The sequence below is a fragment of the Acanthaster planci genome, linkage group LG10 (genome assembly GCF_054643075.1).
Source record: "Acanthaster planci isolate LZ-2023a linkage group LG10, COTS_SCS, whole genome shotgun sequence".
Taxonomy (NCBI): Eukaryota; Metazoa; Echinodermata; class Asteroidea; order Valvatida; family Acanthasteridae; genus Acanthaster; species Acanthaster planci.
Window position 1 is genome coordinate 3,428,188 of NC_141786.1, and position 24,595 is coordinate 3,452,782.

At 41.9% G+C, this 24,595-nt stretch overlaps 2 protein-coding genes across 3 annotated transcripts; one reads left to right on the forward strand and one right to left on the reverse strand.

Moving 5' to 3' along the window:
• The first annotated feature begins 11,970 nt into the window (after positions 1-11,970).
• LOC147797593 (uncharacterized) lies at positions 11,971-15,368 on the forward strand. Its single transcript, XM_087142690.1, has one exon. The coding sequence runs from the start codon at positions 12,005-12,007 to the stop codon at positions 13,154-13,156; it is 1,152 nt and encodes a 383-aa protein (XP_086998816.1). The 5' UTR covers positions 11,971-12,004; the 3' UTR covers positions 13,157-15,368.
• LOC147797594 (intraflagellar transport protein 46 homolog) lies at positions 14,437-24,423 on the reverse strand. 2 transcript variants are annotated; one of them, XM_087142694.1, is made up of 6 exons: positions 24,281-24,423; positions 23,423-23,538; positions 22,291-22,459; positions 21,655-21,902; positions 19,052-19,265; positions 14,437-17,667 (listed from the first exon to the last, which is right to left on the reverse strand). In XM_087142694.1, the coding sequence occupies exons 1-6, from the start codon at positions 24,281-24,283 to the stop codon at positions 17,548-17,550; spliced, it is 870 nt and encodes a 289-aa protein (XP_086998820.1). In that variant the 5' UTR covers positions 24,284-24,423; the 3' UTR covers positions 14,437-17,547. The 2 variants fall into 2 exon arrangements, with proteins under 2 accessions (XP_086998820.1, XP_086998821.1); XM_087142695.1 differs by having other exon boundaries at positions 23,423-23,542; positions 24,281-24,414.
• Positions 24,424-24,595: the final 172 nt, after the last annotated feature.

Sequence of the window (24,595 nt, forward strand, 5' to 3'; positions counted from 1 at the left end):
GTCGTTTATGGGTCACAGACAGGGCCTGGGCCAGCCAGGCAGCCCTTGTAGAAACAGTTCTTTGATATCTGCAGATGCAAGATATTTGTACACATACCCATGGGAATTGGCCAGACTCTCGTTGGAGTGTATTTTTTTCTGGGTAAGGGGGAAGCCCCCACATTTACGGCGACGGAACAAGGCTGTCAAGCATGAACAGATGTAGGAATAGAGGGAGGTCATTGAAGTTGGCCTTATTATTTTTTTTATCAACTATTTAGCAAAAACTGTTTCTCAAAAATCACCACATGCCTCAGCCCAGGGAAAAAAATTTAAACTTTTCCCACGCGTATTCAACTATTTAAAGTATGAAAAATAAGCCTGAACCTGAAGCAGAAAGCGATTTCGAGCACTTTGAAAATCATGAGAATATCAGAAGCACAATCGTTATTTGAAATAAACAATTACGTTACGTTTTATGCATTAATTGTGATGGTATCTAGAACTTAACGTAAACTTTAATAATACACTGTGGGTATTAGCACGTTCCTGCCCAAAGATATAAATTCTCATCTAACCGCTAACTTTGTACACAAATATAGTCAGGATAACTTTTTAAACAAATTGCAGACATCATCATTGATTGTCATAATTGGACGTCATAATTTGGTCTTATAATGTCGTCCCAGTATGCCATTAGTTACCCATACACGCTTTTACCTGTTCCTAGAATTGGTGGTGTCAGTAATATCTACTGTTTTTTGTGCAGCTCAGTTTTACAGAATAGTATAAGAGTTTGGTCAGCCATCTTTATGCGTGGATTTTTCCACTCTGCTTACGTGATTTTTTTTAAAAACGGTAATCAATATAAACTACCCGTTTCCCGTCTAGATTGAAGACATATCAAACACAAGCTAATAAATTTATAAAATGAGAAGGAGGGCGTCAAGGATTCTTCGCGCGAGGAACGAGGTGTTAGCGCTTTAGTAATGTAAGACGAGTTGTGTATTTAACCGTTGTACTGTGTATATATATAATACATGCATTAAACATATATTTTTTTTCCAAACAACACTGAACACGAATTCGTGAAGACAGCTCTCATGCACCTACGGCCACGCAAGACTTCAATTTGTACCACTCCGTTCTTGGGGTTGAACCGGAACTGAACGACATAAGAATGGAACTTTCTCGCCAGGCACATCAACTATTCGGTACTCCTGTTCGCTACGGTTGTCGCCATGAAAATAATCCACGATATTAGGCCCACGTCTAGAGTCTAGCTCGCGAAGAAATATCATAGGAATAGTGCACAGCAAGTGTACCGCACCAACTGCATACACAAGGTAAACCGGGTCAAAGAGCCACACGGCAACGAGAGGTCCTGCAAGGCTCGCTGCTGCCATCCCCGTGTTGGTTATAGCAAACAACAGTCCAGACACTGCGGCGTAGCGGTTAGCAGCGAGTGTAAAGCACATGAATGTTAGTAGTAAACGGGTTCCACTCGCGGTAAAGAAATGCACAAACAAGGCAAAACCAGCCCAGTACATTTCACGACACGAATTCAGGAATATCAGAGTCAATCCTGCGGGACACAGCGTTAAAATCCCATAAATCCACGATCGACCTCTGAAGACAGGAAGGATGCATGAGCTGAAAATACTACTAGACACAATTGCTAGACCAAACAAACCGAATACGAGTGATATAGTTGATAGGTCAGCCCCAAAGGTAGATTTCATCCATACTGCCACGGATGGTTCAAGGGACGTCCTTCCTATGTCAGCAACAAAAAAACACAGTGCTATGTTGATGATTTGCAGGTCGCCAAAGACCCTCCATCGCAAGGTATCGCCGCCCTGAAATACTACGCTGTGTGTGGTTTTGCTTTCTTCAGAAGGCTTACTTGACAAATGAAGATTTTTGGTTCGGAAAGTTATCAAAACGCCACTAATTAGCATAAGTGTCATGGGTATAAAGATGAGAAGCACGCGGCATTCCATTAATTTGTACAGCTCTCCAGTAAGGAGTCCAGCAAAATACGTGAATGATATCCTGGCCATTGCCAGTGCCAGGATACTCCTAAACTCTTTCGATGACTTATCATACATGCATTGTATCCTAGCAAATCCAATTGGTTGGATACAGGCACTGGCTATTCCTTGAAGCAGACGACCAACTGATACAATTACAATAGTTGTGTTGAAAAGTCCGTAAATGAGGCACTTTAATGTGGAAAGAAGTAACCCAAACAAAAGAACGGCATCAAATCCACATCTATCGGCTGCCAGGCCGGCAATGGGAGAACACATCAGTTCCAGGAAACCAGTAGAGACAAAAATGCCAGCGGCTGCGATGCTCGCATGTGTTTCTGTCTCGGCAGTAGTGTTCGCGGAGACAACTGAATTGCGGGCGGCTCGATGAGTGGACGCCCAATCCCAATCCGAAAGAAGAGGGAAGACTGCTCCGTTCAAGGCACTTTCGAGGTAGAGAGCTCCAATACTTGTCAAAATTCTGAGCCACCTTTCTGCTTGTCCATTGCAGCAATCCATGACTGCTGAGGACTTCAGGATCAGGCAAACACAAAGAATAACAACTGTCCTGTGTTATCCAGGAGTTCTGTTGGTGCACTGTAGTTACATGGCCATAGATGTTAAGGCTATAAGAATTTCTGAAACGCCTGATTGGTCCTGTTGAACGGTATAGCTTTTGACGTTGAATGGAGTTGATCAATACCGTGGCAAACTTTTTCCAAGGTTAGCGCAGGCTGCTTGCCGCCAACAACTTTTCATCGTTTCTGGGGGATTGATTTGCTGATTTGTAACAAACAATTTCAACATGGAATTGATGACAAAGGAGGAATACTGCATAACTGATTCCTCGTCATGCTCCGAATCCCCGTTTAACCCTTTCAGACTACAGCTCCACAAGAAAGGTAACTACCAGCTCACCACCATAAAAGGGGTACATTTGCCCTGTGACAGATTCGAAGCATTACCATGCACTGTGTGTTACACCAATACTTACACGGGGGGACACAGTCAGATATATGAAGTTGACGGGACAAGGGATATATAGTTTTAAGCGTCAAACAGAATTTACATAAACTGACCTCCTGACCCCATGCTAAACCACACTTACCTCATCCTTATGACTTTGTAAGTCTGTGCATAAGACTTAGTTTTGAGGGGGGTTGACTTCCTCAGTCCCCCATGGAGGAAGGACACAGAAGGAGTTACAACTCTGGCACATCAAAGTGCTCGATGATCATCTCCGCCCGGTCAGACGAACAATTCAAAAATTCCAAAAATGCCTGAGTACTGCCTCGGCTTAACCGGACAAGTGAGGCCAGTAATATCGTAGCAATATTTGTGGTGTTTACTTTGGAATTAAGTACAACCTATCGCAGTGACCAGGAAACAGAAAGAAAAAAATATCTAACATTAGATTTACTTTTGTCGTTTTTAATAATTTTTTTAATGATATGATGCCCTTTTCCATTATCCATGCATATGTTTGTCATTTTACTTTGTCAATCCAAAACATCAGTTTTCAAAGTCTTTGTACGAATTTGGCTAAGACTGATCAACAACATGTTGAACATAACATCACAGGATAGTTAAGTTCAAGAAAAACAAAATGCGCTGTTTCATCACAGGGAGTTAGCACTAGATCTCATAAAATACCATAAAATGATTCAAATAAAACTCAAAATCTTACAAACAGCTTGGCTATTAATTCCCAGAAGAAGTCCAGAAGAAAAAGTTCGACAAGGGCAACAACTGCTCATGAACACTTCGGGTACACAACCTAATTAAAGCAACTGCGCAAGCACAAAATTTGATGTTGTTGTCAGATCATATCAAGCACCAACAATGGCATGAATATTTAACTTCCCATACTGTAGTACACAACGTTTTAGGGATGCAGATTACCAACAAAAAATTGCGGCGATGATCATGGGGTACAAAGGGGGAGTAGTATTCTAAATGATGATCCTAGACCAAAATTTTCTCCTATACCAACCCGACTAAAAAAGTGACATTTCCAGAAAATTAAAAGTAAAAACACAAAAACCACCCCTACCTTCCACCTCCCTCCTATACCTACACAACCCACTCAAATCAACTCCAACCAACCCTGAAACACACCCACAACACCCCACATCGCACACCTCACAACTCACTCGTGTTTTGAGTTATCGGTGCTGGGTAACGCGATAAAAACGTATGCATTATTGAGCTCGCTCAAAGAACTTGTGATTACTCGGCGGGTGGTGTTAATATTATCACTTTAAATAAATGATTTTCTAATTTAAACACTGTTAACGACAAGTATGTCAATAGCCCGAAACCAAATGTTGTCATATTGCCATAAATGTAGAGAAAAACGTTCCAAGTGTCTTAATTGTAAACATGGAATTTATAAATATAAATGCCCAGAGTGTCACCCCGTTTGCTCACATGGAAAAACAAAACAAAGACACAACGATTGTCATGAAGCTCTGTTTTGTAAACATCTAAAATATATTTCGGAATATTATTTCTCTAGGCCTAAAGTGGTATCGGTTTAAATAAATAACTTTAATGAATAGAGTTATAAAAAAACGATGACAACCAAAACATATATTGTAGTTGTTGACCACGAATTTCACAAACAAAATTGTAAAGACCAAACGTCATATATGGGTCTTTTGATCCAATAAATCTCGTTAAAGAAGAACTTATAACAAAAAGGAATACTTATGTAACGCAATGCTTTTCACCTATATATTATCGATACAAAGACGAAAAAATGCAAGCTTTTCATTGTGATACCTAAGACGACATGCTATGGCATTCTACCCAAAAGCCATTGAACATAACTGGTTATCAAATATGTTGTCATTTGGACAAAGAAATAGACGTCTTACATCAAATTAACGAACAAGTGTATACATTTATTGGTAAACAATCAAAAGATGTCATTCCCTCTAATCTTATCAATGCAAGCAAAAATATATTAATGAAGCAAGAAAAAATTGATCATGTTTTAAAGCCTGTATACTCATTTAGTAAAAATGGGCACAAATGTATGTATATAAAATTAAACACAAAAGACACAAAAATATATTAATACTCTCACTACTATCTTAGATGGAAACGAAAATCCAATCCCAAAGAAAGACCTATATGTGTATAACGGTATACGATGCGAGGCAAAATCTTTGATAAGTATCAGTGACATCTATTATGTAAAACATGGATCAATGTCTTATGGAGCAAGTATAAGAGTTAAAGCTGAGATGATTATTTTAGATTTGCTGGGAAGCTGAAACATACCTAATGATGATGAAATGAAAATTATTGAACTGATGGAGGAAAGAGATACACCTAGAAATGTTGGAGAAGCCAAAAGAATCTTGAATGAAAGTAACGAAATTAACGAAAACGATGAAGAAGAATATTAAGAGTACACTTTGCATCCATGAGCTAAAACATTAACTTACTTAGGATAACGTAAAATTACTTTTCTATCTCGCATTGAGGTAGAAAACTGATACTTGATAAATAGATATTTTATAAATAAGATTATAAAGTGATATATAAAAATGAACAAAATTTTAATACCGTAGAAAATTAGATCAGGGTCTCAAGACAGTCTCAAGCAATACATCGAAGATTTCAACGTAAACTTACCACCACCCAGAAATCGAAATATGCGTCGTTATTTCAAAAAAGACATCTTCAAAGCGATTCAAGATCACCTAAAAGATTATACAATATCACGAGATGTAAAAAGAAGATCTCAAACGACTCGTTGAAACACACGGTTTAACAGTTACACCCACGGGGCGAAACAATCGATCTACAAGACCCGATTACCTACGTGTGGTTAAATCTTATTTAGATTATGCCCAAGATTTTGCAAGAGTCGATCTAAATTACAACATCAAGATTTAAAAATAGTAGCGTCAATTTTGAATTTAAAACTAGACAAATAGTTTCAGACGTTTTACAACTATTACAACAAAGTAATACGCGACAAAATCGTAGCAACGTGGAAAGAAATCGCTGAGCGTCGTCAAATTAAAATTGTGGATTTTTTTTTTAATCCAGAACGCGGACCCGATGACGACCGAGACAAAAGTTAACAACATACATTTAATACAGAGTACACCATTGTATCGAGAAATGCCTCGTTAAACCAAATTATGCTTGAGCACAGAGACAACTTTATCGAACAAATTGAGCGTTTTGTCAATAAAGGTTCGGGGTATATCGTAGATAAAATAAATACATTTACATCAACATTGTTAGGTATGGTGACATTAGTGGAAGCAGTTATATAGAACTGAACAAATTTGTTAAAACGCCCACAAGCCGTGATTAATATCCAAACTGAAGACGAACAATGCGTACGATGGTGTCTGCGGGCTGCTTTGGGTAGCTACACCCGACACGTGTTACATTGACTCAAAGATAAAGCAGACTTTAAGATACACGAAGAAAGAACAACGACTTATACCGATGACGACGGTCTTGAATTTACGGGTATCGATTTTCCCACACCGTTGTCGCAGATATGGCGCATCGAAAAACAAAACGACATTACGCTCAACGTATTAGGATACGAACACCCCGAGGCAGGAGAAAAATAAGAAGACTTAATGAAGAACGAAGAGAATTTTATTTTATTTTATTTACAGCTTTCGAAAAACTTTGCACCGGAACAAACTTCACGTGGACCTGCTTTATATCACGGAAGAAACACAATCTGTTATTGTTGAAACAGGTTGCTTGCCGAAACCAGTCGTTAAAAGTCACTATTGTTGGATCACGGATAAATCAAGACTTTTGGGGGGAAAATCAACAACACGGCAAGATAAAATACATTTGTGATCGTTGCAATTCACACTTTTATAAGCAAGCTGACTTAGACAAACATTTTAAAGAGTGTAAAGGCGAAGGAAGTTCCGCTTGTTTTGTTGAAATGCCAGGAAATTTATATGGTAAAGAATTTCCCACATTAGTTTTTGAAAATTATACACTCAAACAAAAAACTCCGTTTGTGATTAATGCCAATTTTGAATCGATCTTAGTTAAAACGAACGACAAATCAAAGCCACAAAAACACGTCGCTTGCGTTTTTTATTATACTGTAATACGATGCGACAACCGTAAAACCGCCGAAAAGCTTTATCGAGGGCCAAACGCGAGTCGGGTATTTGTCCCAAGTCCCATGAAAGAAACCAAAAAATTAACGACATTTTTGCAAAACTCACACCCGAAGAAGAACGACAATACAATTATGCCAGAAAGTGTTGGATATGCGTACAACACATTAGTTACAACAAATACGAATGTTGGTGTGATGACCCAAGTAAGGCAGAAGGTGACGATCGGTGCTAAAATATATTAAACGTTTTTCAAAAAATCCCAAAGTTAGAGATCACTGTCACGTCACGGGTGTCTTCAGAGGCGCGGCGCATTCTTATTGCAACTTACAACTCCAAGTGGTGCCTGACGAAACGCCGATTCCCGTGATACTCGATAATTTGGAAAATTATGACGCGCATCTCATTATGCAAGGAGCGGCCACGTTTGAAGGCAATCTTTGCACAGACTTAGTTTCTTGTATTCCTAAAAACAGTGAAAAATACATCTCGTTTAGTCTTGCTCGACTTCGATTTACAAACTCGTATCATTTTATGGCATCGTCGTTAGTAACATCTTCAAAGCGTGACCAAAAGACAAACTCGATCACATCGATAAACTTGATCAAAACGGTTTGCTTTTACAGAAAGGAGTGTACCCGTACGAGTACATGGACTCTTTTGAAAAATTTACCGAAACGCATCATCCACCGTCAAAAAGTGTTTTATAGCTCGCTCAAACGGTCAAGCGTTGCTAACGAAGAATACACCTGCGCTCAACGAGTGTGGGCAACATTTGGATGTAAAACATTAGGTGATTATCACAATCTATATATCAAAACGGACACTTTGCTTTTAGTGGACGTGTTTCTGAAATACATGATATGATAGTTATAGGCTCGATCCCTCAAAGTACTACACGTCTCCAGTACTTTTTTTCGGACGCGTTGTTAAAACACAGTCGAGTTGAACTCGAGCTGAACTCGAGCTATTAACGGACATCGACAAGCATTTGTTTTTTGAAAAAGCTAAACGAGGAGGTATCTCGAGCGTAGGAGGTAAACGTTATGTCAAAGCCATAACGAGCACTTGTCTGATTACGACCCTAGCCAACCAACGAGTTACATACTTTATTTGGATGCAAACAATCTTTACGGATGGGCCATGAGTCAGTATTTGCCATTTTCAAACTTTAAATGGGTTGAAAAATAAGAAGTTTTGACACGGAATACATTCTCAATTTAGACCCCATGGGTCACTATGGGTATACGCTCGACGTCGTAGTTACATTACAAAGAAATTACAAAGAATACGGACCTTCGTAAACAAGCAAACCATCGTTTCAACCAAGATTTTTTTAAACTCGCTAATAATGCGGTAGGCCTATATGGCAAACGATGGAAAACGTTCGCAAACGTTGTAAGGCAAAAATAATGCGCGACAACAACAATCATGACGTCGTAAGGTTTAAATGCATGGTGAATAAACCCAGTTTTAAGAAAGTTATCCATTTCAAAGAATGTGACATGAGTTATATCGAAATGATGAAAACCAAAGTCGTACTCAATAAACCAATTGATGCGGGGCTTGCGATACTGGAACTGTCCAAGATGTGAATGTCCAATTTTATTACAAAACGCTAAAGTGTCGTTATAACGACCGATTACGTTTGTTGTACACCGACACCGTTGGTTAACTCGTTGAAATAAAAACCGACAGCATCGATAAAGACCTCTTGGACTTGCGCGACCAGTTTGATTTTAGTAATTACCCGATGGATCACAAGTTACACGACCCTAAAAACAAAAAAGTCATCGGTAATTTAAAAAAAGACGAATTTGGTGGGGCAAGCATATCCGAAGCCAGTTGTATACGTCCCAAGATGTATTCGATCAAACTCAAAGACAGGACAAACGTTAAAAAACCACAGGTGTCACAAAGGTCGTAACTGAACGAGACCTACAACACGAGTCTTACAAGGACTGCCTGTGTACTAAATTAACATTTACAAAAGAGAAACACAAAGCACAAAATGTTATGAACCAAACAGGTAAAAGATTAATTTTAATTAATTTAATTAAATTAATTGTAAATTAATTGTAACTAACCCCCCCCCATTCTTCACCTTAATTGGTTCCCGGCTGCAAGGTTTGTCGATTTGTACGATTATTTGAGGGTACCACTTTAGCCTAGCAGTCCAACCAGCCCTCTCTTCCCGCCTGGTGGTCGACCTAATTCCTGAGAACATAGTCGTGCTTAAACGCGGGAAAGAAGCCCCGTACTCGAGTTTGAGTTTGGTATTGTAATGTAAAAAAAATGAGACATAAATCACCGCCACTCTGGTTGCTAATCGCAGAGCCACACTGGAAATGAATGTCCGTTTTGAATCTTGAAAGGATGAGCAATTCACACTCAATGTAATCTCTTATTAAACGTTGCTGTGCCGAAGTATAGTTGTAACTTATGGAAAGCGGCTTTGTAAAGGCACATTAATTGTGTGAATAAAGAAATTGTGGCCCTTCATCAACTCTCTGTGTCCAACTTTACTGTCCCTGTTCGTCGAGGCTGTTGTATGTACTGCAGCTCAGGCAGTAAACTGCAGCCTGAACGGGACGGCATCATCGGCCTCCTAAGGCTAGACCGCTCCCTGGTGTGGGCTGGCCCGACCGGGTATCGGACTCCAAGGCTGAGTTCGGGCGGCTTGTTCCTGTATGTTCACGAACAGTTCGGTTTGTTGTTCGTGGGTCGGCCGCTCGAACGCCGGGAAGAAACAAATAACATGCAACACGGCGGCGTCCATGTACGTTACTCGAGACTTAAGTTTTGGATGGGTTGAAATCTTTTCTGTATAAACAGGAATATTCATTTCTGTGTTACGGAAAATAATTAATGTTAATGTTGCAAAACGTCCCATTGTCTACATGGTCTATGGCTTTGGAAGCCACCTCTCCACTTTTTGCAGCTATTCAAATATCAAAATCTCACGAGTTTTTCCGTGTGTTCCTGTTAAACCCTGACGAGGAGGTGGTGTGGGATCCTGTTCTGCGAACAATGTTCTTGAGTCGTGTTCCCGCCGTTCGAGTGCGAGAAAAAGAAATCCGTGTCAAGAACAGACCGCCCGAACTCGACCCAACGTTATTGTTGTCGTGACTGACTACACGAGTACGCCTCGCTAAGGATTTTACGTCATCGTACGAATGTCCATCACGATTTTATTCGAATATCATCAAAAATATACTATGTTCAGCCATTAACAGAAACAGAAACTTGGTTCAAATTAAGGTTCAATGTTCAGCCACTGACGACACCAAACAGCAGTAAGACTGAATAACTGATACATCGATAGGTAGGATCGCTCGTAAACGGTCCAGATACCAGACTGTGTAAGTCACTTCGTTGAAATAAAACAGCGTTGTCTACACGATATTTTCACAAAGTGACCTATCTCGATGCGTCAGTCCGTGAAATGGAAATTTTTAATTTCCGAGAGGTAAGCCAACATTTTTCCTTACTACGTGTTTGGGTGTCTGTGTAGGGGGAGGGGGGCAATAGCCCCCCCCCAAAGGAAAAAAATGGGGCGAAGGGGATATGCGCCCACACCCAGGATTTAACACGCCAAAAAAAAAAAAAAAAAAAACCACCCTGGACTTGTAACGCCTTTGTATGAAATAAAAGCAAACTAGCCCCACAAATAGGGCTGTGGTGGCTCTCTTTTACAATTTGTCTCATATCTGTCGCCACCACAGCCCTACTTCAAGGCATGTCTTAAATGTCTGAAATCCAAACTGAAGGATTGTCACATACTTTGAATCCTAATATCTTCCGAAATGAGAATGACTCGACAATTTTACTTACGTTACGGTTGCGTATTCCTCAGAGTTTGGACTTTTATATGAGCACCCTAAAGCTTTCCAAAGCCGTATATTTTCTGATGTATTCCGATGTTAATTTTGCAAAACTTACCATTGTCTTTGGAAGCCATCTCTCTACTTTTGCAGCTGTTTAAAAATCAAAGTCTCACGAGTTTTTCCGTGTGTTCCTGTAAAACCCTGACGAGGAGGTGGTGTGTGATCCTGTTCCGAGAACAGTGTTCTTGAGTCGTGTTCGCGCCGTTCGAGCGCCAAGAACAGGCCGCTCGAACTCCACCAGTGTGATGGTGATTCGCCTGGTATAGCGCCCTCTTGTGGCAGCGTGTTACACCGTGCCTCTACCCATGGTTCAAACCAAAGATTGTATAGCGCGGCGCTATACAATCTTTGGTTAAAACCATCTTGAACCAAGGCCCTTTTCCAATACTCGACTTGGGCTCCGTTCAGGCTTCGTTCCTAAAACCAATCCCCGGTTGTGGGCATGAAGTGTTTAAATTAAATTGAATTACTGTAATTTCTAGCTCTTTTTCATCTTATTTGATGTTCTCTGGCACTATTAGTCTAATTACTGCACTTAAAGCTTCAAAGTCAGCCAGTTAAAAACAGTTGAAGCCTTCGACGGAGCCGAATTGAGTATTGGAAAACGGCCCATGACTTACGATTACGCGGATTTCACCAGGCTGCCCAAATTACTCGGCTGAGGCTTGGCGCATGGAGTTACGCACGAGAAGTCTGGTTGTGGCTGCAGCAACTTCCCGTTGATTTTTATGTTATGTTGAGCCGAAGCCAGGTCATCCGGGTGGCTAATAATAGGATCATACGCAAGTCAACCGTCATCAGCTCATGACCCAGCTGCTGCCGTTTGACTCATTGGCGCAAGATCTCATTGGCTTAGAAACAGACAAATGTACCGATTCGACCAATCATCAAGCGCGACAGTATTGCAACACGATTGCACCATTGATCTTCATTATAACATGTATCAATGCGCGATCATAGCAATGATCGCGTCCATGAAAAAATGGCGTCGGCACAGGAGAGCCAGAGAAAACGGAGGAGACACTGTTCAGAGGTGGGAGATGTAATTAAATTTCAACCGGAGGAAAATCCTAAATGGCGTAAAGAGGAAGATAATGTTCCACCAGTGGATGACATGGTAAGGGAGATTGTAGGATTCCAAGCGAAGTGGAATCTTATGAAGGAAAAATGCAACGCTGATGTTGGGTCTGTGCAGAGACAATTCCTAGACAAATTTATCTTTCACTGCAACAAGGAAGAGGGCCGCGGTTGCGGTACTTTGGAGGACACTCAAGAGTGTCTGGCCTCGAAAAAGGACTATTCCGACTTGTCAGATAAAGAAAAAGAAACAGTGGACTTGAAAAATGCCTACGAATACTTGCTAGATGTAAAGGAAAAAGAAACGGACACAAAATCTCATGGCATGATTGAGGAATCCATGCTGAGAGGTGCACACAAAATCATCCTCAAAAGTGCACCCAAGAATCCACATCTCACTGAACCGGGGCAATACAGTGACAAACAGCGGTATACAACTTATAAAGGAGAGAAACATGAATACCAAATGCCAGACGACATGCACAGAGTCGTTAATAATATTTTAGACAGGTTTAACTCTCTGTTTGAAGAATCACAGAGTAGACTTGCAAAGTCCGATTCCCAAGGAAGCCAGACAGATGAAGCAGATGCCATCTCCCAAGGAAGCCAGACGGGTGAAGCAGAGGATTCTGAGCAGCTTTTTGACAACACATTTAAGCTGCTGAAAACTTGCAGTTGGCTGGTGTTTGAGATGCTTGACCTGCACCCGTTTGGAGATGGCAATGGGAGACTTTGTCGTTTGCTCTGCAGCTACGTGCTGTCCACCTGCACTCCTTTCCCCACACCCATCTACAACATCTGGAGTGCGTCCTCCAAAGATGACTACAAGGATGCCCTCGTGGAAGCAAGGAAGTCGGAAGCTCGTCATCCTCAGGCACTGGCCACCATGATCATCGAATGCAGCTGGTATGGTTGGAAAGAGTTCCTCAAACGTTTTCCAGAGGTGGACACTGATGAGAAGCCAGGAAATGATGCATCTTGCCCAGACATACCAGAGCAGGAGGGGCAAAGCCTTGAAGTTGAAGATAGTTCACTGGCCTCCGTCATGTCCATGTAGGCCTTAGCCCCTAGCCTACATGTACATGAATACATGTCAAAAGGTTAGACCGTGAGAGTGACAAAAGCCTGCCTGAAATGAATTGAGCGTATTATGCACAACCTACAACATGCATGTACATGTTACGCCCCAACTATAACATCAGTCCCAACTGTAGTTGAGACCTTCCGAAGTTGGGCCCGTCCCAACTAGAGTGCTATAGTTGGGCTGGCCCACCTACAGCACAGAGGTCCAGTGTGCATGTGTCCAGCATGTGCCAAAGTCATCTTCATTGTTTACAGTTGTCATGTCATACTCATAGATGAAGTGCCATATTTCAGATGAATTGTGTCAAGTGTAAGATGCACTTGGTTCGGGTTGAGAAAATTTTTATAGAAATTTGTCAACAATAGTTGGGCCAGCCCAACTGCAGCACTACAGTTGGCATGGTTGGGACTGTCCCAACTGTACATGTACATGTAGTTGGGACAGATGCTATAGTTGGGGCGTGACGTCCATATATGTACCGGCTGTACTTCTACGGTAGGCCTACATGTAGCATACTAGCCTTGATTTACATGTGTACATTAGTATTCAAATATTTGTCCAGTTTGCGATCAGCCGTGTCAGCTGATGATGAGATTGATACATTTAAATGTACCGTAGTCATGTGATCAGGCAGAGGCTGCACAGCTGACCAACGGCATAAAACTGAAAACTTTGAAATTGTGTCCTTACATGTATGTACAGGACATGTACAGTACATGGAGCCTCGCAAATGTGCACAAATGCCCAGTCACTGGTGACCATGTAGTTTCTATATGGAACTCAAACATGCACAGGTTCAGTGTGTACACAGTAGGTTGCCAGCATTTAATTTGTATTTTACATGATCAAAGTCACTCTTTTAGAAGTTTTGAAAAATGACAGCCGAAATTGCATTTGGGTCCATTTTATGATGCCAAATCATCTATCAGTGTTTGTAGACAGGCCGCTTTGCTTCGTGCATTACATGTATGCTTTTAACTTGCTTGCTTGCCAAAAAAATGTTTCCTTTAAAGTGCTTGTGGTTTAATTTTATAGCTCCAGTACTAAAGTAAATGCAAATTGGTTTTTTTTTATGGGCAGTATCCTTTGTTAAACTCGTCTGTCCTCAATAACCTGTACGATGATTTAGAACTCTGTTAAAATGAATGACTTTCATGTAGTGGGTGGGGTTAACAAGTTTCCTGTCCCCCCTCAAGAGATGTGCCGTAATGTTGCAATCTAGCAAAATAACTTGAAATACATGTAAACACATGTAACCATCTATACTCAAGCCTTTTCACGCTTTGAGATTTTATTTATGCTTACTTGCATACTTACAATTGATCCTGTACCAAGTAAATGTACAATGATGTGCATGACATGTTACATGTATCAGAGGTGTCCTGATGAATTAAGCGTCAACTTTCTGACATACTGTATCCAAAGATTTGAAGATGTGTGACATTATTAGTTATCACACAAGCTCTAGTGGGACACAGATGCACTACATTATTGTGTTTCACAAGCATGAACGTGAGAAATAATTTACATGAACATGTATCTTCAAGTAAACTTGACTTGCAATGAAGATAATCAGTGGAAACGTGCCGGCTGCTTTAATTTTACAGTAAATTTTTGTAATGCATTTTACATCGAGTTCAGACAGCTCATTATGCGGGATTAACATGAACCTTGCAGTACAGTTGTATGCCACACTGTTGCCATGGATCGACCAATCAGAATTGGGAATTCAGGTTTGCCTGAAGATAATGTCTAATGTTACTCCGATTCTGCAATTTGTACATTTTACATCTTGTGTAGTGTTGTTTTTTTTACACAATGTACCTGAGACTGGCAATGTCCAAGTTACATGTGTATGTGCCAAAGGCGACATTACCAAATGCTGCCTAGCTCGTGTCTTTCACAATCAGCAGAATGTGTTGCATTAAGATGAGGCAGAGCAATACATGTACATTTACATATATTTGTGACCTAAATATCAGTTTACATGGAGTTATCAGGTCATGTCAATAGGTACAATGTAACAGACAAAATTTACTGAAGTACATGAATCTAAATATGACCAAACTATTTTTAACTTGGAATAGTAACTGTCTACTTTTATTTTTGTAAAAAGATTAGTATTCAGATAATAGATTTTGTACACCATATTATACACAGTTTATGAATAAAGAGACAGAGAGAATTATGGCTCATGGATTGCATTACTTGTATGAGGTTTTCAGTACAGTCGGCCAAAACCTAGTAATGGACCTCAATCATTGCTGACACTGGAAAGCATGTTATGGATGTACATTGTACATATACATGTACAGTATGTACCCCTAATGGTCCTCGATCCTCCAATTTCAGTAGGAAATACATTTATACCCCTGGGGTTAAGGTTAGTGATACAGTGGTTTGATTGTAATGAATGACGCTGCATACAAGGTTTTGCAAGAGAAGTGTACATGTACATTTCTGACTGCATTTTGGGGCCAAAAATGAACAAACTGCCAGAGATTTGGCATCAACTACACTACATGTAACGGGAAGGCTGCATGCCTCTTGATAGCATCTCTCGAGTGATGAAGTGTTCTGCATTACAAGACACTCCCTGAACAATTTGTCGCTGGTCTTTATTAGCAATGCAACCATGTTTCATTTTAAAATCCCTAACAAAACTAACTTCCCAAGTTTCCTGAGAAAGGGACTGAATTTGCGACCCGTCATGTCAGTGCCAAAGGGTCCTTGTTGAAAAATGTGTGATTTCTGAAGAAAACTCTGAAGCCCCAAATGGTTTTTATTATCTTATTATCACAAAGGGGTCAGAGTGGGCTTATTTCCATTGTGCCAATTACCTGTGCACATGAACCACAGAGGGCGCCCTGTGTCCCATCACAGGAACAATGGGACGGCACAATGGCTGAGTTTGGCCGGCTTGTTCTTGTACACGTATGCTCATGAACAGCTTGATTTGTTGTTCGTGGGTTGGCTGCTCGAAAACCGGGAACAAACAACTGGTTATTGCAGGCAGTTAGAGGTAAGCAACATGCAACGTGGCGTGGACATCCATGTACATTATTGGGCTGAATTCATTTCTGTGTTAAGGAAAAGAATTTGTTAATTTTACAAAACTTCCCATTGTCTCTAGCATTATAACTTGCCATCTCTCTGGTTTTTGCAGCTGTTCTAAAATCAAAATCTCACAAGTTTTTCCGTGTTCCTGTACAACCCTGACAAGGAGGTGGTGTGTGATCCTGTTCCAAGAACAGTGTTCTTGAGTCGAGTTCCCGCTGTTTGAACATTCGAATGAGAAACCCGTGTCAAGAACAGGCCGCTGGAACTCAACCTTTGAGTACACAGGACCATGCAAACCCAGACCATCTTCAGCTGCCAACAGCCTTCGATACATGTACATGTATGTTAAAGGCTGAACGTTACACGTTTTGTCAACACAATTGTTGCAGTTCCACACAAAATAACGATCCAAAAATGCCACAATAACTGTTATAGCCTCATTTTATGAAGTACTCCTCAGTGTCAGCTAAGTGAAATCAGGTCACCAGTCTAAATACAAACAGAGGGATAACACCTGTAACTGGTCCTTGTTCAATTTTACTTTTAATCTTAAAGAGCTATATGTAGGCCTTTTTGGACCTTAATGGGGGGTGTGGGAATTTTCCCCTTGACCCTAGCCTTCCCCAACCACACAGAATTAAACAGTAGTAAAGTGTTTAGTTCTGTGGGGAAAGGTCTGGTACCGGTAGGCCCATAGCAGCTGGCTTCTGCATTGGGTTTGGCATACCTCAGAAAAACAAAGTCCAACAGCCTCTGTGCACAAAGTCCCATATGGGTGTTTAACTTTGTGTGAATGGGGAAGGTTAGGGTTAAGAACTCAGGTCCATATGTACGAAAGACAAACTTCACAAAACCGCACAGTAGTTACATGCAACTGCTTGAGTGTCAGCTTGCCTGCTGCAGCTAACCATGTTTGCATACAAAGTAGAGCAAAACTCCAAAAGGCACAATGTATGCATGGTTTGAAGATACCAAGTACCTGAATGTCCACTTGCACATGCATTCATGGACTCCGCATTAACGTGTCAGTGCCCAAACACCAGAATGTCAAGTCAGTAGTACTATGTGCCATGAATACATGTAGTTTGGGCTGTGATGTTTGAAATTTCTCATTGTCTTGCCTATTTGGAACACACTATTTAAAATTATGTTCCACCTGTTTCGATACACTTTAAAAATGTACCGGTACGCAGTGGCATAAATTCCACACCCCTGGACGGTTTGAAAGTATTCACTGTATGAGAATGAGGATAAGGTACTCTAGAAATCAGAGGGAGATCTCTGTATCAAACATCCCCTGAATTTCAGAAAACTAATCTATCAACGTCCTCCCCACCAGCCCCTGAGGTGCCCCCATAGTCATCCCCACCGCCGTGCTTCAGCTTGTTGTCCAACTTGTTCTCCTCGGCCAGGTTCTTGAAGTGCTGCAGAGATAAGGCAACAGAGAGAATCCTGAAATCTTGGGGAATGCCTCGTTAGATGTACAGTCAGATTTGAGGAATGCAATATGGTCGATCCACAATGCATGTAGTGCGCCTTCAACAGTTTGCAACCCGATGACCAATCACAGTCCGCGAAATCTTTCAACCCAGTGCATGTTACGAAAGGGTCAAGAGATTTTGTGCACTGTGATTGGTCAACAGGTTGCAAACTCTTGGAGGCGCACTATTCTGAACTGCCCGTATCGACAGTGTTTCAGTTAAATCTACTGCACTTCAGATGCATGTCAAATACAAGGTCACATCGCAACTTAAGGCAAAAGTTACATGCGATGAACAATGGTAACAGAAACGCCTTTGCTGCACTTCATAGGAGTAGCTTGAGACTTGACCTTTAGACAACAGCTTTCAGGGCTGTACCCTAAGGCTTGGAATCTCCTATACGGGTTTTTGTCTGTATGCATACATACATTCCCATATAGACTTTCTGACGATTTGCAGAAGCAAGGGGTTGCCTTATAAACAATGTCCCCCACCAGTGATCTAAATGGAACGCGTACATGTACCTTGCAATTTTTCCAAGTGGGTCATAATCCATACAAAATTACCCAACCAACTTAACACAAGAGTAGGCCTACTGACCAGGGAAATGTAGTTTTCTGTAGTTCTGCATGGCAACTACACCGACACACGCATGCAAACCAACTTCAGCCAGTGGCGCAAACGGGATCTGTTACAGGCCGAGGGGGGGGGTGACGTGGACTTGATTTCACTCCCAAAAATAACTCATGATGCTCAACCACTCCCCTCCCCCTGCTGTGCCACAAGGTATGATATAGATGTCAATAAAAAATCCCTTGGGAGGAGAGGGTCAGGCTCGAATCCCCCCCTCCCCAGTTGGGTGTGCCACTGACTTCAGCCCATCAATATGTACATGTACATGCATGCAGACCTGACTAGTCCGCACAGTATAGAGACATCAGTTGGCCGGAATGGATTTCGGCGTCTCATGTTTTCTTTTAACGTAAATGAGCTTACTGTAGCCAGAGACCCGTAATACGTGTCTGGTGATTAGTCAAGATCTGGAGGTCAAGCGGGCGTCATCTTGCATAATTAATCAGTGATATCACGAGAGGCTTGTCAGCAAGTGAGTGTCTATCTGCCTTGAGCATAAGCACCCACTTACTGGTTGAAAAAAGCCACGTTGTTGAGGAGTGTTCATTCTGTCGGTTAGTGACGCGACCACAACGCATAGTCATCTGTAAACTAGCAAAGTGCAGTTCCCATCGAAGGAACCTCCGTTGCTAGGAAAATTGCGCCCTCTCTTGGCCGTCTCGGGGCTCCTTACACAGAGAGACTAGAATCTCACCTGAGAATTCTTGAACTCCGAGTAGAGCGTGAAGAGCACGTGGAGAGCCTGCACCCTGCTCTGGTAGACAGGGATGTCTAGGATGGCGCACACCATGTCCACGTACTGGTCCAGGTCGCAGGCCATGTCGGCCGTTGGCAGCCCCACGCGCTTCAACAGCTCCTCGAACTCTGGTGGCCACTCTTGCATCAGGGATTCGATGTCCGGCATCGTTCTGTTGAAAGAAAAATAGGGCAAAAAGTAAAAAAGTGTGCATCGGTGCAGTGCCAGAAAAGCACTGGCTAAGATGTCAACGACAGCTTGGGAAAAATTGACAGATCTAGGACTTGTATTTTAACCCCTTCACGGCGGGATTATTTTGACCGTGACTGCTGGGCTGTGGTATGCCCTGAATGGAGGGCTCTGTCCAGCAGCAGGCCCCATTAAACCAGCAGCTGCATGGTGAATAGACTGTTTGTGTGGTATGCACTAATCCTCACACAACGGTGCGGTAGAAGCAGTCCTCCGTAGCGAAGGGGTTAAACTAAACACTGTTGATACCTGCAAGGTAACATCGCAGTATGAAGAGAAATCCATGAAAAATCCAGAGAGGGTTTTAACAAGGCTTGGTAGGTCTCTCTCAAATGATGTCACTTCTGCAGATTGCCACACGCATCAGCATTTGGGACTTCATATTGTCATGAAGTGCGTTACCTGTGCCGTATTTCAAAAAGCATTCGGACAACACGCGTGCAAAATTGCACACAGTCATTCATAAACTGGAATTCTACAATATTCATAAATGCCTGGGACAATTTGGCCATTCCTATTGGTTGAGAGTCCATCACATGATCGGTCTTATAAACAATAAGCCATTTGCGGGTTAAATTTGAATAAAATCTGGTACACCGAGTTATTTGATTGCATAGAAACGTAACAATTTGAATTCCCCAGACTAAAGACACTGTTGCTATACTGTGTGATTCGGGGCAAGCTTTTGCATAGCAACCACCATCTCTGGAATGGACTGGTTCCTTTGTGCCCTTCTTATCCATTGAGCAGAGCGTGTTGTTGCAAGGCGTCTCTTATGTAACTAAGCAAAAGCTTGCCCTTAATTACGGGGTATAGCAACAGCGTTTTTAGTGTGGAGAATTCAAATTGCTATGAATCCGTGAAATTAAAGAACTCAGAGTACCAGATTTTATTCAAAGGTCACTCGCAAAAGGCTTACTGACAGAGCACCAGCCAGCTGTGTGCCACTTCATGCAGTATGGTACTATACATGCTCCATACAAGGAGACAGGTTACCACTATGCATGCGAAGAACATGCCATTACATGGTTAGAGGGTTTTTACAAATATAAAACGAAATTGTTCCAAAAACTGTTGGAAATTGTGTAAGTTTAAACTTGTTTTGACTATCCGACTCAAAAAGTGTTTATGAATGGGAATAACATGCGCTTGGCCCGTCTTAAACTAATGTTTTAGACTGGCTCAAGAGAATGGATACTGAAAATGCCTGCAGCTTGAACACTATCAGTTGTGTCCCTTCTCTTCAGCTGGTCTGAAATGACTGTTACTTGAAGACTGGCTCACACATACCGTACATGTACGAAGTCCCTTAAGGAAATACTCTGACTTTTGGGGGGCTTTTTACGAAAACCCTGAAGTGCTCTCAAATATATATATTTTCAAAACAAAAAAGAAAATTTCCAAGTATGTTTTTAGGAGATATATTTTGTCCGACTTTGTTCCTACTTCATAAAAAACCAACTCTGAAAAATACTCTTACTTTTTTGAAAAAATATACTTGACAGCACTATAGGACTTTTGTAGCTTTTACTAGCTAAGAACTTAAAAGGAATACATTTTCCATTAACGGGCTGTGATTATGCAGATCTTTCAACGGTTTCTTTGTGCAAACCTAAATGATTTAATGTCCTGAAAATTTGGCAATTTGGGGTTAAAAATCATGAAATCTACAAAAACCCTGAGAAATCACACACCCCACAGCATTATTCGGGGTGTAGTCTTTGAAGGAAGTCAGTGCATATCTCCGTCCATTCAAGACTTTTACATTACATGAATTGACAGATGAGCAGATAAAACTCAGCAATTTACTGGTTTATACTGACGCACAGTGAGTGACAGTGACACATGTACCGGTACACGTAGATTAATGTGGGTACACATAGGCCTTCCCCGTGTTACAGGGAAAATTTCGTGCACTATGCTGGTGGAACCCCATCAGGACTTTTTTGGTCCTCCTAAAGTCTGTATTTCAGCAAGTATGTTATCGCCCATAACCCAGTAACAAGCATGTGCATACACACGTGTGCTCCAAAACAACATACGGTAGGGAATGACACATCCACTTCATCCATTTGGGTCTGAAGCATCTTTATACTCATACCCCCTTTGTAACAAGGTCTTTAGGACTTGACTTTTACTCTGTTTCCACAAGCACGACAGGACCCTTTAAAAGGAAATTGTGAGGATTAGAAAGCAAAGAATACCAACACTCAGGATCAAAGGTTTCTTTGATATGAGCAAGATGCTGTCTTGGAAGGGCTCTCATCTCTGGGGATTCAAGTGGATCACTTTGGTTACACCTTACAACTTACTTGTTGTAGTGGACTGTCGGAGGCGGCTTGGAGCGGTGCAGGTTGCTGATGCTCTCGATCCAGTTCTGGACCAGCTTGGGGTTCTTGCTGGCCTCCTCGATGCTACGGACTTGGGCTGCCTTGGTGGTGGTCTGCTTGGAGATGGCCCGCAGTGTGAGGTCCAGCACCGTGGGGTCTGACTGCTTAGCGCAGGGCTCGTCTAGAACCGTCAGGCCGAGGGTGTCTGGCTGGCTGTCAGGCCGGGGGATCTGGAGGATTAGACAGATTTAAAAAGGACTGCAGTGTATGGTGTTAGATGGTCACGGGGTCCCACTGCTTGGTGCAAGGCTTGTCAAAGATCGCAGGGCCAAGGGGGGTCTCCCTGATGGTTAGGCTGGGGGATCGGGCAAAACAGATTCTGGGCTGTTTTCAAGCCCTCTTAGTCCATCAGTGAGCCAGTTCTATATTCTAACAGCGCATGCTCAGTACTAGGCTATTCAGCAACAGCTACGCACGCGTCTGTCCTCTCAGTATAACTATAGCCATATGCTGAGTTTGCTGACTCATGCGTGCACTTTGTTCCCGGAAGTCTTTGGCTTTTTGAAATACCACACTGGCTCCCTGACCCAGAGATGAGGTTATGTGCCACATATGTACCTTAATGAAGGCATCGATGTCTCCCACGGCTGGAATGTAGTCAGGAATGAACGGCTTCAGTTTGTGCTCCAGCTCTATGGTCTGAGGTGTGTAGCGAGTGATATACTGGAACAGTTCCTTGATGTCAGAGCTGACGGGCAGGTTCTCGTACTCAGCTGGATCGTATGCTCTGCAAGGACGAATTTTTTTCAAAATTCTGTCAGAAATTACTTTGTCATCAAGAGCAGTTATACAATCAACACCACGTTTTTGAATCGAGACAATCATTGTCGTAGTCAATATCAATATGAATCCTATTTATCACCACAAACACTACCATCACCTCCACAAACACATTCAACACTGTCTTGCATAATGCATGTAGCATAACGTCCACCACCACACCCTTATCACCAACGTCATCCCAATCATACCATCACCAGCATCCTACTTGAAAATCAGGACCACCATTATATTATCACCATCACCATATATTATCACCATCACCATATATTATCACCATCACCATATATTATCATCATCACCATATATTATCACCATCACTATATATTATCACCATCACTATATATTACCACCATATATTATCACCATCACCATACATGTATATTATCATTATCACCATTTTCGACACCAGCTTACGATCACAAACAAGAATTCCATTACTCTAATCATCAATTGCATCAAAACCATCACCACCAACAAATCTGTCATCAGCACCACCATAACCAACACTGTCACCTGGCCGCCACCACAATTGCCTACATGCACATCATCCATCATTATCCCTATCTTTGCCACTACTATTGTCACCACCTGCACCATAACCTCAATGACTACCGGAACAACCACATTCTGCCCCACCATCACCATGATCATCACCATTGCCACCCCGTACAATAACCGTTGCCAACCCTTATCATACTGACCATACTATAACAACCATCACCACAATGACATTCACCGCTATAAACACTGTGACCGACATCACTTTCACCATCACCATGATCATCACCATTGCCACCCCGTACAAAAACCGTTGCCAACCCTTATCATACTGACCATACCATCACCACAATGACATTCACCGCTATAAACACTGTGACCGACATCACTTTCACCATCACCACCTTACCCCTCCAGAGCCATATTCCGCCCTTCTTCTTCTTCGTCGTCCTCCTCTGATGAATCGCTCCCGTCTTCATCGTCATCATCATCTTCATCGTTCTCGTCATCATCAGATGGCACCTGCTGCCTTACAGAAAAAGCCACATTATTCTACAGTTGTAGCTTCCGTTGCTTTCTCAATAGGCAAATGTATTCCTGATCAACATCACACTTTGTTTACATCAGGTTCAATGTTCAGCCACTGACGACACCAAACAGCACTAAGACTGAATAACTGATACATCGATAGGTAGGATCGTAAACTGTCCAGATACCAGATTGTGTAAGTCACTTGAAATAAAACAGCGTTGTCTACACGTTAATTTCACGAAGTGACCTATCTTGATGCGTCAGTCCTTGAAATGGAAATTTTTAATTTCCGAGAGGTAAGCCAACATTTTTCCTTACTACGTGTTTGGGTGTGTGGGGGGAGGGGGGCAATAGCCCCCCCCCAAAAAAAATTGGGGCGAAGGGGATATGCGCCCACACCCAGGATTTAACACGCCCAAAAAAAAACCACCCTGGACTTGTAACGCCTTTGTATGAAATAAAAGCAAACTAGCCCCACAAATAGGGCTGTAGTGGCTCTCTTTTACAATTTGTCTCTTATCTGTCGCCACCACAGCCCTACTTCAAGGCATGTCTTAAATGTCTGAAATCCAAACTGAAGGATTGTCACATACTTTGAATCCTAATATCTTCCGACAATTTTACTTACGTTACGGTTGCGTATTCCTCAGAGTTTGGACTTTTATATGAGCACCCTGAAGCTTTCCAAAGCCGTATATTTTCTGATGTATTCCGATGTTAATTTTGCAAAACTTACCATTGTCTATGGCTTTGGAAGCCATCTCTCTACTTTTTGCAGCTGTTTAAAAATCAAAATCTCACGAGTTTTTCCGTGTGTTCCTGTAAAACCCTGACGAGGAGGTGGTGTGTGATCCTGTTCCGAGAACAGTGTTCTTGAGTCGTGTTCGCGCCGTTCGAGCGTCAAGAACAGGCCGCTCGAACTCCAACAGCGTGATGGTGATTCGGCTGGTATAACGCCCTCTTGTGGCATCGTGTTACACCGTGCCTCTACCCGGTACCACCCATGGTTAAAACCATCTTGAACAAAGGCCCTTTTCCAATACTCGACTTG